The 15,538-nt window shown below is 38.4% G+C and overlaps 1 protein-coding gene across 1 annotated transcript in view; it reads left to right on the top strand.

Moving 5' to 3' along the window:
- The window catches only part of RP1 (RP1 axonemal microtubule associated), a gene marked incomplete at both ends in the record, with an annotated part of 175,464 nt that overhangs the window by 18,546 nt on the left and 141,380 nt on the right, over positions 1-15,538 (top strand). Inside the window, 8 exons of the mRNA XM_082044556.1 lie at positions 1,931-2,017; positions 4,979-5,111; positions 9,888-10,039; positions 10,630-10,708; positions 11,592-11,667; positions 13,203-13,279; positions 13,382-13,413; positions 13,554-13,683. Of these exons, the coding sequence (XP_081900682.1) occupies positions 1,931-2,017; positions 4,979-5,111; positions 9,888-10,039; positions 10,630-10,708; positions 11,592-11,667; positions 13,203-13,279; positions 13,382-13,413; positions 13,554-13,683 (766 nt within the window). The remainder of the gene's footprint in view (positions 1-1,930; positions 2,018-4,978; positions 5,112-9,887; positions 10,040-10,629; positions 10,709-11,591; positions 11,668-13,202; positions 13,280-13,381; positions 13,414-13,553; positions 13,684-15,538) is intronic.

Here is a 15,538-nt window from a genome sequence, read left to right as displayed (position 1 = left end):
TTTTTTGTATGATACACATATCTGGAAACAAGAAACAGGACTTAAATGTAGAACTAAATTTAGTATCCTTTCCCACTCACCTATCCAAAGCTGATTTGATCCAACAGATTTCTTGTCTGTTTAAGAAGAACTACACATTAAATTACATAGTGCCCAAGAAAATACCAAGAAATACAGGACAAGAGATACTTGTTTGGTTTTTAATTTTGAAATGGGGCTAAAATATTAAAAATGAAATGAGGAAGTGAAGAATTAGGGTAAGGAGTCAATTTTTAACTTTATTAAATACCCACTGCTTTATAATGACAATTTTTATACAGGCAAAAAGTCTGTCTGCCTGAAGCTGCTTCTGCTCCTGGTTACACAAGGAAATTTCTTTCCCGTCAGTCTTGTGACACAGTAATCCAAGGGAGCCAGAATAGGTCTCTTACCAAAAGCTGCACACCTTGAGCGAGTAATATGGGATTGTCAGTGGGTGTCTCTAGCAGGTGCCAGCTATAGGGCCATATAACAAACAGGTGATTCCATTGTTAGTCTCTAGCATAGCAAGCCTCCTCCTGAGAAAAGGTATTTAATGGCAGCATTGATTAAGAGCTCACTTTTTTCACAATAGCCTTGTATCTGCTTGGGATGTAGGAAATGCAGTTCTTAACCCTCTTCCGCCTGATGGAGTTTTTTAGAAGAACCCAACACCTCTGGTAGTATGCCATTCTCCATCTGTGATATCAAAAAAAAACCAAATATAAGACTGAAAGGAGTAGATAAAATAAGTAACCAGGTGCCTGACAGATAAAAAGACCCTCTTCGCAATATGTGTTGTTGGCTCTGTTTTCTGCTTTCGTTATCACAATTAATTTCATCTCCAACGACCTGTAAATGGAAAATATGGAGGCAGTCCCCGGTTTGGGATCTAGGATTTCCTCTCTTAAGTGAATATCCATAGCACTGAATACAGTTGAAGAGTGCCTGCTCTGAAACATGTAGAAAGAGAAAAGCCTCTCTGATTGTGTTGTATGCTAGATCTCAGTTAACTCTGGTCTGTCCTCTCTGTTCTGTCTCTTTATTGTTTATAACACTGAGTTCAGGGAATTTCATGATACAGGGAACTCAGTTCACACCCACCTCTACACTGTAAATGAAAACATTTAAATTAATTCTACAGAAAACAACAGAAAGACAGGAAATCCAGCCTATGTAATAAGAAAAAAAAATGATACAGCAAGGAGAGATGACACTCATAGTGTGTTTCTATTCCTTGAAGATAAGTTTTCTATACCTAGACTTAAGTTCATAACTAGTTGTTTGAATAACCTTCATACAAAGTTATTCCTTCAGCACCCTCTTATCTGTACTGGACACATTCATCCAGACTGCCCAAGAGCTAATCTTTCAAATACAGCTTTTAAAGTAGATTTAATTGAAATGATTTTTAAAAAGAAACAGCAAAATTGAACACAATTGTTTTCAAAATTGTGAGGCATACCCTCGTAGAGCTGTAGGGAGAAATTCAGAGGTATGTGGGAGGTGCTTGAGAGACAGAAATAATTTTGTATCAAGTCAGTGGTATAGATGCTAAACTGAGACAGGTTTTAGGGTCAAGACACATTTGCTTTTAGTCATGCATATGGTCTATATTCATCTCCCACTGAGGTCAATATTCAGTGGGGAAAAAAAATAGCTATAGCAGCATCCTGAAGACATTTAATGGGGTTAGCAGGCCAACAGGTTTTTTTTTGAGGGTTGTCCTTCAAAAGAGCCAAGCTTCTACTGATTACTCAGAGCAAAATATTTTGGAAACTCTTGTTTAAATATCAGAATATTTAATTCCTCAAAACAAAAATGTCACCTGAAAGTTACTAAATGAATGTCTGTTGCATGCCTTTTCCATTAACAAATGTTCTGTGTTTCATCAATCATGTTTCTTTTACAGGTTAATGCTGGAAACATAGGACATCTCTACAAAATACGCATAGAACACACGAATACAGGAAGCTCCCCTGCCTGGTGCTGTGAAGAGGTAAAAGCAGTGAGAAATAATTTGATCTTTCCAAAACAGTCACTTTGACAGTGGAGACAAAATACTAGTCAGAAAATATCCCTGAGATAAGTATATTGGCCTCATCAAATGCTTACAACTTCATTTAAGAGATTATTTATGAAGGAGTGTTTTTTGTGTGGAATTAAAGGCAATTTAAGATGGTATGACTTGGCTGTCTGTTTGAAGTTTAGTGAAAGCTGTACACTATGTTTCTTTAAAAATGTGTAGCTAGGCATCAAGAAAGACTGCTTCAGTTGACTACTGTAGTCTGAGTCTTACACTATAGAGTGTCTAGAATTTGCTGAAACCTAGAAAGTCAATAAACTCAATCTAGCCAAATCCACCTCAAATCTGTGGCTGATGCTGGGTCCTTATGCACAGCACCAGAGCTGCACTGCAAGTGTTTCTAGTTCTGTGTCACTGAGAAGAAAAAGACAGCAATAGGTTATTTTCCCTCCTTATTTATAAAAGATCTTGATGCAGGTAAAACAAAGATAATAAAGCAAAGAAAACCAGCTAGTTCTGTTTCAGGCTTTAGTTGTGAAGCATAGTATATAGCCTCCTGGACTGGGAATGAAAGGATCTGGCTTTTATTTTTAACAGCGGTGACGTACTATGTGTGTCAATGATGTGCTGTGCCTGAAACACGTCTCTGTGCTACAGTTTCTTATCCTTCAGTTAAGAGGCAGTAGTTTATGAATGCGTTTAGAAGCTACCAGTAAACTCATTGTTATAATCATACTTCAGAGTAAATCTAGGTCTAAATCTAATGCAAAGTGTCCACTGAAGTTAAATATTCACTGTTCAATGTTCAAATTCTGTGGGTATTTGATGCTTTCACTAGTTGTTTTCATGTACGACTGAGACTCAGAAAGAGGCTAAGTAGGGTCTGGGCAGTGTAAACTGAAGTTTAGGCAAGATCCTGTGAGTTCACACCTCCAGCCAATGCATGTCTACATGAAAATCTCATTGGTGATATCACTCTAAGAAGTTTCATGCTACAATTATAGGGATTATATCTCTTTCAATTCAGGTGAGGATTGCCTGATTATAATGCCTACGTATTTGTTTTCCAGCTATGCTGTGTTTTGGGGAATGCTGGAGTCAGAATATCATTTAAGACACTTTTCCGTTCCTTGCTGTTTTTCTTTTCATAAATGTGTGTGCGGAAACAGTGAAAGAGTGAAAAACACTTCATAGCATTGTCCTGTGACACAGGGAGACAGGTTACCAGCAATTTCTAAAAGGTATCTGAGTTGAGAAGCTAGAAGAGAACAGTGGGTTTTCTCTTATAGAAAATGTTAATTTCTATGCTTAATCTTGGTACTAGAAGTTTTGGTTGTAAAATCTGACTCAAACAGACCTTTGCGAGTTTGTTGTACACCATCCTCTGTGAACAGAAGTTGTGCTGCTGGCTTTGTAAAAGACACCTATTTAAATAGAGAGACTGAAGAAGTCTGATTAAAAAAAGAAAGAAAAAACGAGAAGTTATTCCCCTTCTTGCTTCCCAGCTAAGATATATTAATTGAAATCAACAGTAAATTTTCAAAAGAAGGATTCAGTACTTCACTGTGTTCCATTGATTATTGGCTTACAAATTTTAATTGTCTCCTTACTAAATCTCAGTCAATCAGGCAGAGTTTTTATGGAGAGATTCATCAGTCAGGGTGAGGTCATTCCCTCTTGGTAACTTCGAGCAGAAAGTCAAAGAAAAGAAGCACATTCAACCAAACTCTAAAAGTCACCTGACATTTTGTATGGTAGAGAGCCAAAGGAGTAGAGCCACTGGTTTCTAGACTTCACAGAAGAGAAACAACCTACAGTGGGTTTGTGAGATGCTTAACATAATTTTTCCTTAGGAAACCTACATTTTTGTGGAAGATCTGAAATTAAGAGAGTGCTCTACAACTGCAGAGCTTTTCTGGTAGTCAGGCCTGCTAGTTCTCCACCAGTACTCCATGGTTTCTGTGTCTGTCTCTGTACCGAGATGCTATCAGGCCTGCAAATGTCCACAAAGGTGCTGCTTTGCTAATCCAAGCTCCCTTTTCAAGGTCCATCAATAGACGTTGACAGGCTGAGATGTGCGAGGTTTTTCAAGCAAGATTAATCTCTTTCTTTAAAATTTAGTATTCAAGCAGTAAAAGAGACAGAAGTGTTTCCAGTAATTCTGAATTTGTTCAATATTCAAATCAAGGAGATTAGATTCTGCAAAACATGTAACAGGAGTGAAACTACAGGTAGAAGTGTCTTGGCTTTTCTCCGCTGGTCCAAAACCTCATGTAGCTACTAGTATAAATTAGCATAATCAGGGGCTATTCTAATATACAGCAGCCTATGTGGTGTTTACTAAGGAATATTTTGAAGTTCAAAATAACTAGATTTCCTTCCCTTCTTAAGCTGGTATGCATATGGTTCTTTTGTTACTATATGCTAAAAGTTAAACATGGAAGAAAATTGTGTGGGGCAGACTGGTTTTGGGACTAACACTTTCGTGGTTTATTTATGTCACAAACAATGTTGAAGAATCAAAACCTGGTCCTTTAATTCCTGTTCTGATAAGAAAATGAGTTAATGGAGTAGAACTGCAAGTTTTGCCAAGCCTCCCAGTGCGAACTTTTGCTTTTGGTAAGCCATGCCAGCTACTGCCAGCCCATGTGGAAATATGGAACAATATGACTATGCTTTGTGGGACTGCACCTGGGCTGATAAACCTTGTTTCTTGGCTGCACTTGAGTTACCCTGCCCTGAACTTTCAAATCTGGCTGAGTGAAAGTCAACTTTGGAGAAGTTGTATCCAGGGAGCAGACATGCCCAAAACCTATGGTTTTGTGAACGTGCCACAGAGCTCTACCCGCACAGATTTCAACAGCATCCCACACATTTCATGTTCTATCTGGATTGAGATCAGCAACTTAAATTGCAATTCTTGGTGCTGTTTAGGTGCAGTTGCTGAACCTTTTCTCAGGGGAGCAGTTTTCTTTCCCTGCACATCGATGGCTGGCCCGGGACCAGGCTGATGGTGAAATATCTGTGGAACTTCCTGTTTTACGGCAGGGTCAGCCCATTCTTCCAGGTAAGCACAATACCACATCAGCTAAATCAGGCCACAGACTGATGCCTATAGAGGTGAGTTCATTGTTTTTCATCAGGCCCTCTATTACTTTTTGGCTGCTACAACACTCCCCCTGTGTTGTTTTCCTGTTGTTACTGGGTATACTCAGGTAAAAAGAATCACTGGAAAAGAGATGGGTGAGTCTTTGAATTTCATAGGTGCTTCAAAAAGACTCCTTCTTTGTTAAGATTTTCAGCATTTGTGTTTGATTTACAATAGAGGCAATAGTAAAGACACCTCACATATGCCTAGATACCATGAAGCCATCACACGAGTCAGATCACAAACTCTGTTTTCAGTAATTGAGGATTATAACTCAGTGTGACTATTGTAGGTGCTGTTTTAGTTTCTTTCTTGTAAGTGGCTGAGGCAGGCTTCCAGAATACTTTCAATTTCTGGATTTGAAACAAAACTAGCTGTAAGTGTTAAAACCTCCATTACTCCCATAAAGATTGCATTGTAATTCTAAAGGTGATTGATGTCAGATAATATAAAAATTATTGAGTGCTGCTGCTGTTTTAACGTTCTGCTCTAGCACACCAATCCCTGTTGCTATATGGTCTCTTTGCTTCAGCAATGAGAACAGTGTGGAAAGTCTGTGCTTGATCTTCCCTTCTCTCCAAAAGACATTGTTCTTTTCTGGCCTAAGGAAAGTACAAAGGCACAGAAAGACCAGTATATCCTAGGGGAGATGTGGGTGAGAGAGCAAGAATGCCGGGGCAGATTCTCATCCTGTAAGGTGTGATGTTGGGGGGGAAAGTCATAACACCACTGGTAATACTTGTGCTGGAGCTTTCACTAGAGTAATATCCATGTGGGACAGATTCCAGTCCTCCTCTCTTCCTTTCCCCCAAAAAATCCTATCAACTGCAGATGACAAGATTAATGAGACAAGAAAAACTTCCATTCAAAGTTTAGTAACTATAGAACCTATTTTTCAGAATGTTTAAAACTATAGCAATACTTGGTGGTATGCTTAAGATGCTTTGCCTTGATCTTGCAAAATTGAAATGATTAACAGGTATTTCAATGGTAACAGCTGTTGTGGAAGCAGGCTAGAGGAAAAGGATATAGATGAAACTGAGGGGCAGAAGTCCAGAAAATGGCCCATCGATGTGGGGAAATATACCATGTGACAGTCTCTATGAGAGAGCTGAGTGGCCTGGAGCTGTAATTATGCCTCTCTGTGATTGAGCACAGAGATTAGGAGCCTGAAAGAAAAGCAGAAAAACAGGTTGCTGTTTGATTAATATGTCTTTAAAAGAATAGCAGGAGAGATTTCCTCCAGTGATGTAGTTAGCAACTGTAAATGGCTCATAAAATGCTAAAGAGAGAGGCTGGCTAGCCCTAACCACAATGATTTTTGATCTTCATACCCTTGAGGGCATGAAAAGCCTCAGGGTCAGTCAGCTTGCCTCCTCATAGATTTGGTCTCTTTGGTCAGGAAACTTTAATGTTATTAGTGTAGGGGGACATACAAGCACATTGGTATAAAAACCAAACACTCCTCTCCGTTTAAATAAAAGTTCATTGATTATCATTAACATGTTATATTGATATGCTCCATTCCCCTACTTGCAGTATCTGTTCTCCACAAATGTTCTCTTGCTTAATATTATGGGACACTGACCTTACCTTCTGATTTTCAGGCCCTTCTTTCTGACTAGGTTGTTGCATTGTTTCTGAGATAAAGATGTAGCGAAAGTTTTTTATTATCAGGTAATCTTGGTGCATCATAAAGTGCGATAGCACAGTTAAACCATCCTTTCAATCTACATTTTGTAGTTAACAATTTCTCTTTCACACAAGAGAGGAAAAAAGAACTTCTGTGCATTTCTGCCAGACTCAGTACAAGAGGGGTCATGCTGAAAGCTTTGGAGAAGGCAGTTTCATCTGTAACTTGGTAATTGAAAGACTACCTCTGTGTCTTTTTGCCAATATTATATTTCTGCATGAGTCAGTGAAAAGAGAACATAGCTTTTAACTTCAGAGAAGATAGTTTGATAACAGAACAGTGAAGAGGTCTGGATTCAATCTGAAAGAGAGATGATGAGAGGCACTTTAAAACCAATTTTTTGAATAAAAAGAGGCTGAAACACTTTCTGATTAAACAGCCTTTTTATTCAGAGAAAAAATGTCTGAATTAAACTGTATTACTTAGAGACTTTGTGACTGTAATGCTGTGGGACTGAGCACCATTTGTTTGACTTTTTATCCTCAACCATCCCACTTTTTTCCCCTTCTGCTCATGTTTTATGATGCAAACTTTAATTATATGCTGGGGATAAATCAGGCTCACACAGTGGTGGCTGGTGGATCTTCTAGCACAGACTACGAAACAGATAGCTAATGAAGGAGGAGATTGTAGGAATAGAGAGGATTGTTGTGGTTTTAGACATGGGATTGTTGGTCTGGTGAAATTTGCTTCTGCCATGGTCTGTTCATGGGGTAGCTGTTCATGTGAGTGCTGTGAAGAAAAATTTGGGGAAATAAACAGGTCAGGTGGTGACATGGTAAATTGTGTGGTAAAATGCAGTATTAATTAACAGCTGCTAAATGAAAACTATTTTGAGTATTGAGACAGGTGTACTCTGGGAAAAAATAGTACATGACTCTGCTGCTAACTACAGACTGTCAAATGCTTCTGTGCCTCAAATGCGCCTGGCTTCGGTCCAAATAATAATAGCTGATCTGAAAAAGCATGTGTTTCACCTCCTTATTCTATCTCTCGTAATTCATATGCATAGGGGAAAGAATTAAAAATTGTAAATAATCTTAACCTTTACGTTTCCTAATTTCAGAATGACATGTTTACAAATGTAGTGTTCTACACTTATAGACAAAAATAGATGTAAAGAATACCATTCCTTCTGTTAATCTCTGTTCTGCACACTTTTCCATGTAATATCTAAAGAATCATAGAATCATAGAATATCTCAAGTTGGAAGAGACCCATAAAGATAATTGAGTCAAACTCCCCACTCCTCACAGGACTACCTAAAACTAAACCACATGACTAAGAGCATCATCCAGATGCTCCTTGAATTCTGATAGGCTTGGTGCTATGACCATTTCCCTTGGGAGGCTGTTCCAGTGATCGACCACCCTCTCAGGGAAGAACCTTTGCCTAATACACAACCTGAACTTCCCTTGATAAAGGTTGTAAGCACTGTAAATACTCGTAAATACTTATTATAAAGCTGGGATGATCTCTAAGCTTATGAGAGGTAAAGGGAAGTGTAAAAACCATGAAAATTGCTTGAATGTTAAAGCTAGCTTTTTTAAGCCTATTTGCTGGATTTATTAATAGCATATGTCTATGGTACAATAGTTCGGTGGATTTAAAGAGGTACCCAGTCATCATCTCAAAATGAGTTAGCTCTGATTCTAGAAGCAAATTAACACTAGCATTCTGTGTGTGCACATTAAAATAACCTGTGCAGAGTGCTTGCTGTTTTAGTTGGATCATTACCATTATACAAACCAAATTCTTTAAAGACAGCTTGTATAGTAACCTGCACAGAAATGTCAAGTAAATAAATGTGAGATCATCATAAGAAAAACAAGTATCAAGGGAAAAGTTGTAAACACTGACCAGCTACTTAGCAGAATTGCAGGTATGGACTGGTCATGAATAAGTTTTCACTGTTCGTTAAAAGAAGGTGTTTGTCCTCCAGAATAGTGAGATGTGGGAGCAACTTCCTTCAAAGGATTACAGCCAAGCTTCATAACATTTTTCAAGTAGAAACTGATAATTGAATGCTGACAATATTGATGTTGTTCTGGACCCAGTGGTCCAGAGACCCTTTTCTACTTGCAAGATACAGAAGCACAAGAACACCCACATCTGGAAGGAGAGCTTGTGTGCCAGAAAACGAGGTTTTCTCTCCCTCTTTTGTTCTCTCTGTACCTGTCTTGGTCTAAAAAAATACTGTTACTATATTTTGGTGTGACCTTTGCCTTTCCCATACTTCTACTGAAGATTATAATTGCAAGTTTTTATCATAATTCTGAATTTTATCAGGTTCCTACAGCTGCATTTTAATGACCACAGTTTTCTATTGATACGTATTTTTATGTATCATAGTCTTGACTCCAGTTTCATTGAATTTTGTCTCTAATTTTATTTGCATTACCCATTTCTATTAAATAACAAATTTATTGAAGTCCTAGATTTTACTCCCTTATTTACAGCCTGTAAAGAATTTCCATATGGAATGTAATAGAGGAAGTCTATACTCTCCTATTGCATGAATCAGTAAAATAATAAACCACTGCAGCTTTCTGAGTTCTGAAGTCCTGGAAAACTGAAACTGTGGTGCCAGGCTTTTTCTTGGTTGGTTAACCAGTGCCTTCAAAATGTTAATGGCTCCTGTTGCTTGTTATCGTTTTGATCCCATCACTCATGGTGAGGTTAATCTTGAATTTATGTTGTTTACTTTTCTGCTTTATGAAGATTTCAAATGATCCTGCAGGACAAAGTTATACTATTGTGCATTTAAAGTTCAATTCTGTTTATGTTCCCCACAGAGACAGTCTGATATAAAAAGGGTAAATGTAACACCGAAGCAAGTCTGTACATTATTTTATTTAATACTGAATAGGATTTTCAAGGTTTTATACTCTAACTGTCCTTGACACGGATTTATTTAGACTCTACAGGCACATTCACAGCTAGATGTTATTGTAACTATAATAGTGTTTGTGATATGAAAGGTTGTCATCTTTTATTGTCAGTGACTCTCTATGAAGTGCATGTGACAACAGGAGAACTGTGGAATGCTGGAACTGAAGCTGATGTCTATATTTCTGTCTATGGAGAAAGAGGTGATACAGGATCAAGACAGCTGCTCAGGTCACAGAAATCAAAAAAATTTTTAAAAGGACAAGTAAGTGAAAGAGAGGGCATCTTCTAATATGTTTGGTTGGCTCTTCTCTCTCAGGTGGGTGGTTATCCCAGGCAAAGTGCAATTAGAAAAGAGGTAATTGCTACATTCCAGTGTTTCCCCAGAATTCCATAATTAAGCCAAAAATACTTTCCAAAGGTATACTGGTACTTTTGGAATTCAGAATTTTCATTTATAAAATAGGTAAGCTGCGTACTTTTGCTTTTAATTCTTCTAAAAATTTAATTTAATAAATGAAGAGAAAATGAAACCTTATATTTTAAATCTGCATTTCTAAAGCTGAAATCTGCTGTAATTTGTAATCATGTAGCCAATTAAGCTTACAGCAGGTTTGTCTTTTCTGACCCTAATCCCATTTTTTTGGAACTACTTCCATTAGCAATGTGATTAGGCTTACTTCTTTTATTTCCAGAAACCTGTCCTTCTTGGTTTGTTCTCACGTTACCATTAGCTGATATTTTGAAGCATGATCTTGACAGAAGAGTTCTATGGGTTTATGGGTATTTGGGATTCCACAGCTGAAGAATGCTTCACCTTTCAGATTTTATTGAAAATTTGTTGATTGATTACAGACTGACATCTTTACTGTTGAAGCTGTGCACCTTGGACGTTTGTACAAGATTGTTATAGGACACAATGGTCTTGGATCAGGTCAGAATTCTCTATATAGTAACTGAATATTGCCTGCAAAGTTGTTAACCTTTTCTTTGAAATACAATATGTATTTCTAAAACTGAATGTATGAAAACATTTTAGAAGTGAAAGACAAAGGTTTCTAAGGAAACTGTTCATGTGACACAGTTGCATTATTATATCAACACAAATTTCAAATATTTTGTGTTCACTTTCACTATACTCTCAACCATTATGTTAAGGACACCATCTGTTACTGTTCTGTCACTTTTGACTAATCCCTATGGAAAACTATGAAGAGGAGGAGTGTCTGCATGATAAGACATCAAATATGTCTTGTGCAGTCTGTGTTATAGTTAAAAGGGGCTATTATAATTTTAGGTTTATTAGCATTACCAGTTACCCTGTAAAGATGCAGTTGGAGATTTTGGCTACACTATCTTCTCATTAGACGTCCAATTAGTGGTGAAACTCAAATTGCTTACAGTCACAAGACCTGTTTTTCAAACTTTTGAGCCTAAATATTGTAAACCATAGCAACTTATTTGGGGTCATGATAAGCTGCTATCCAATCTTGTTGATATTTTGATTGGCAAAACAAATGTCTCATACAATGAGTATGTCAAATGCTGGGGGGGGCGAGGTGCAGCACTCAGAGCCCTGACAGCCAGGCAGGGACATGGCAGCTTGTAGGCCCGTAAGCCAGGTCTACAGTACCTACAGCAGGTACTGTCATCTCTCCAGCCATCAGGGCAACCATGACTCTGGCAACCTGCCAGTGGAGCTGCAGATTTTGCAGTTTCACTAGAAGAAAGGAAGCCATGGGAAGTCAGGATTCATTAAATCTGCCTCTCATGAACTAACTTTTTTTTTTTTTTTTTTTTTTTAAATTGATTCTAAGGAAACGGCTGGTTTCTGGACAAAGTTGTAATCAAGGATCCTATAACAGATTTGGATTATATTTTTCTTTGCCACAGGTTGGTGGTATTTCATTTGGGATAGAGTTTTAATAAATTTGTAATTATTCATAGTTTTTCTTCTGAAATATCCTGTCAAGGGAAATACATATTTCCTAAAAGGTGAGCTGAGATGGTCTGATTCTTTTTACAGCTCTCTGAGTTATTCCTTTCCCAAATCTCTGGTGCATTTGAGCTAATGAAAAAGCAATAAAAAGTTCTGCCTGGGAACTTGCAATTCTTGTGCCTTGCAATCTGTTCAAGACACGCTTTTTTGACACATTTCCCATATCCAGTACTTTGGATCTGACACCAATAGGTCCATCCATTCTTCCATGTCATGCAATGCGAGGCTTTTCAGAAGAGTGGGTTGCTGCCCCTTTAGCAGACTGATCCTGCTTTACTGAAGTTAGTATGGAGATTAACTTGGGGTTCATTGAGGTCAGGGTCAGATGTTAAGATCTTGTCAAATGACTGTCAACAAATGCAGCTACCTGACCACATCTCTTCTTCTCATTTGCCTTGCAGCCTGTCACTGAGCTGCAACAATATTTGAAGCAAACCTAACTTCCCTGCCTTTTCCACTGCAGATGCTACTGCACTGAATCTTTTGTTCTGTTGCTCATTTCTAATTTTATCTGTGCTTGATTAATTCTCAACACCATACGTAAAAATTATAATTGCTAAACATCAGTGCAAGTATTAGGAATGGTAAAGTCCAGCCATGTATGTATCTACCTGCAGCTTGCCAGTGGCACCTCAATTCTATTTCCTCCTCTCACTTCCCTTAGTGAATAAATAACTGCCCAAGACAGCTCGGAGTTAGCAATGTGCACACTGAAAGTGATTTATGCAGGAGTAGGGGCTTTCTGCCTATTAGATGCAGCACCTCCTCTTTGCCTGACCTAATTTTGATTCTGTATTCTAGATGAGATGAACTGCTATGAAGAGATCTATAATGCTAGCTTCATACTTAATTTAGGGAGAGTTCAAATCCGTTTCAGGCAGAAAAACACAGCGTATGTGCTAGTTATTGTTAGAGCCTGATGCTGTGCTTGCTGATCTTGTTCCCACAAGGTGTGAATCCTTTTGAATCAAATGGAGTTAGATTTAACTTACATGAGTAGATGTGAAGCAGGTACGATGGCATTGTAAAAGTATAGTTCAGACATGGTAAAATTGTTGCCTGTGTTGGATTTGCCTCACTGTATAGGGATTTTCAGGTCATGCAACAATTTGCATCCTGCTGTAGCCTTCTTGCAAACAGGAAGACCAAACTTCATGACCATTGCACCTTCTGTTATTGATCTGGGATCAATATGAGTTCTTTGATTTGTAATAATTGGTTTAGGTTATTGTACCTCAGTCCAGGAAAGCTTTTATTTGTAAGTTTCATCAAAAACAAACAAAGCCATTTTTGCCAAAGTTAATCTCTTTTCACTAAAGCTAGATTTTTATATTGATGTTAGTCAGCCTTGAGACTTTGATAAACAGAACATGAAGTATCAGTTTGCAGGTGCCACATATACAGTACTGAAAACGATTCTGTGTTTTAGGTGGCTGGACCAGGGGCAGGATGATGGCAATATTGCTAGAGAACTGACTGGGACAGATGCCAGCACATTTCCAGGAAGTAAGTGAAAATTGGTGAGGAGGAGAAGCCAGCCTTGCTGTAACCACATCAAATGAAATGAGGATGCTCTGTAAATTAATTACACGGTTTTTATCTGTACAGGACAAGAGCTGGAACTCAAGAGAAAGGAAACTGTAAGAACATACCTTTTCATTTTTATTTACACCATTCAAATTATGCTTTGAATGAAATCAGGTCAGTTTTTTCTCATGTATGTGAAATTCCTATATATCACCTTCTCATAAGTCTTTTCTGCTTCTCTTTACAAAACCAGTTGGCTGCCGAAAAGTGGAAATTTCAGAAAGGGAATACACTTCAGTTTTACAACAGACTCAGCCGTGGCTTCATTCGTCTCCATCCAGATAGAGGGGTTGATGCTCTTGGTGACAAGAAAGACAAATATGGTAAAATATTTTTCAGGTGGATGTATGCATAAAAGATGTGAGAAAGGAGGACTTTATAGTTCACTGTGATCTCATATAGTGATTCCTGTAATGAATATGAGTAGATAACTATAAGAAACATTTTTCTTAAAATATTTATGTGTATTAATGGCTATAAGAGCTCAGAAATTATATGCATGGTTTACCTATAACACATAAAAAAAAAATCTCATATAGTATCTTATCACTGGATTTCCTTTACCAAATAGAAAATTCTTGTCATCTGCTTCCATGAAAGTGCCATGGTAAGTACAGCTACAGTCTTTTGTGACTAGATCCATCTAAGATAAAAAGGTCAAATTTCCAGGTATAGTTCATTCATAGGGAGTATATATATATATACACTTCATTTTGTTCAATCCATGTCACTGATTTTAATGGCACTGTTCTGGTTCTTCCTTTTTATCACCTTCTGTCCTACTGTGTTATTAACATTTAACTTTAATACATATCATATATGTATTGCAGACGACACCAAGTTGGGCAGGAATGTTGATCTGTCTGAGGGTAGGAAGCCTGTACAGAGGGTGGAGCACTGGAACAGGCTCCCCAGGGAGGCAGTCACGGTCCCAAGCCTGACAGTGTTCAAGAAGAGACTGAACAATGCCCTCAGACACATTGTGTGAAATGTGGGGTTGTCCTATGCAGAGACAGGAGTTGGACTTGATCCTTGTGGGTCCCCTCCAACTAAGGGCATTCTATGATATGTCTTCTATGAGAAGGATCTGGACTGGCTGGATTGTTGGGCTGAGGCCAATTGCATGAGGTTTGGCAAGGCCAAGTGCCAGGTCCTGAACTTGGGTCACAACAACCCCAGGCAGCACTACAGGCTTGGGGAAGAGTGGCTGGAAAGTTGCCTGGTGGAAAAGGACCTGAGGGTGCTGGTTGACAGCTGGCCGAACATGAGCCAGCAGTGTCTCCAGGTGGCCAAGAAGGTCAACAGTGTCCTGGCTTGTATCAGAAATGGTGTGGCCAGCAGGAATAGTGAAGTGATCATGCCCCTGTACTTGGTGCTGGTGAGGCTGCACCTTGAATCCTGTGTTCAGTTTTGGGCCCTTCACTACAGGAAAGACATTGAGGTACTGGAGAGAGTTCAGAGCAGGGCAACAAAGCTGTTGAGGGGTCTGAAGCACAAGTCTGATGAGGAACAACTGAAGGAACTGGGGCTGTTTAGCCTGGAGATAATGAGACACCTGACACATTCTCAGGTACCTTACACAAATCTTTTTTGAAGTGACAGAACAGAATATTTCCAGGCACACTGAAGAGTGCATAGAGAGCAGTGCAATCAATACTTCTTAGCATAGCCTGTTTAGCCTTGAGAAAAGGAGGCCGGAGAAGACCTTATTGAGTCCTTCCCCCAAGGAAATCCATTTAGGGTCACAAACTGGAAATTACTTGGTGACAAACTACCTGCTTGTAGGAACTTGGTCTCTGATCTGTACTGATGCAGTAACCACATCTTTGCTGGTTTTTAATGCTGTGTCTTCAACTGATGGATTGTATTTGATCTGATTTAGATGAATCAGATCATTTTGACACCATAGTGTTCATAATCTTCTAACATGCAGAATTCATGTTCATTTTGCAGACTGTTTCCCAATTTTCATATAGCTGTTAATTCATTTAGATTGGAATTCAGAAAAGTGAATAGTGTGACCCACAACCTTTCAAGGATTTAGGAATACTTAGGAATTAAACTGGTAATTAAAAAGAGCTTGTTTTTTCTGAACAATATGGTAAAGTTGCCCTGATATCAGAGGAACAGTTAGTGACACAGGAATAATTGTGTTCTTTTTCCATAGTTCAGAGTACG

The sequence above is a fragment of the Streptopelia decaocto genome, assembly GCF_964273445.1.
Source record: "Streptopelia decaocto genome assembly, chromosome: 2".
Taxonomy (NCBI): domain Eukaryota; kingdom Metazoa; phylum Chordata; class Aves; order Columbiformes; family Columbidae; genus Streptopelia; species Streptopelia decaocto.
Note: the sequence above shows the minus strand (reverse complement) of the source record. Positions and strands in the feature narration are given on the sequence as shown.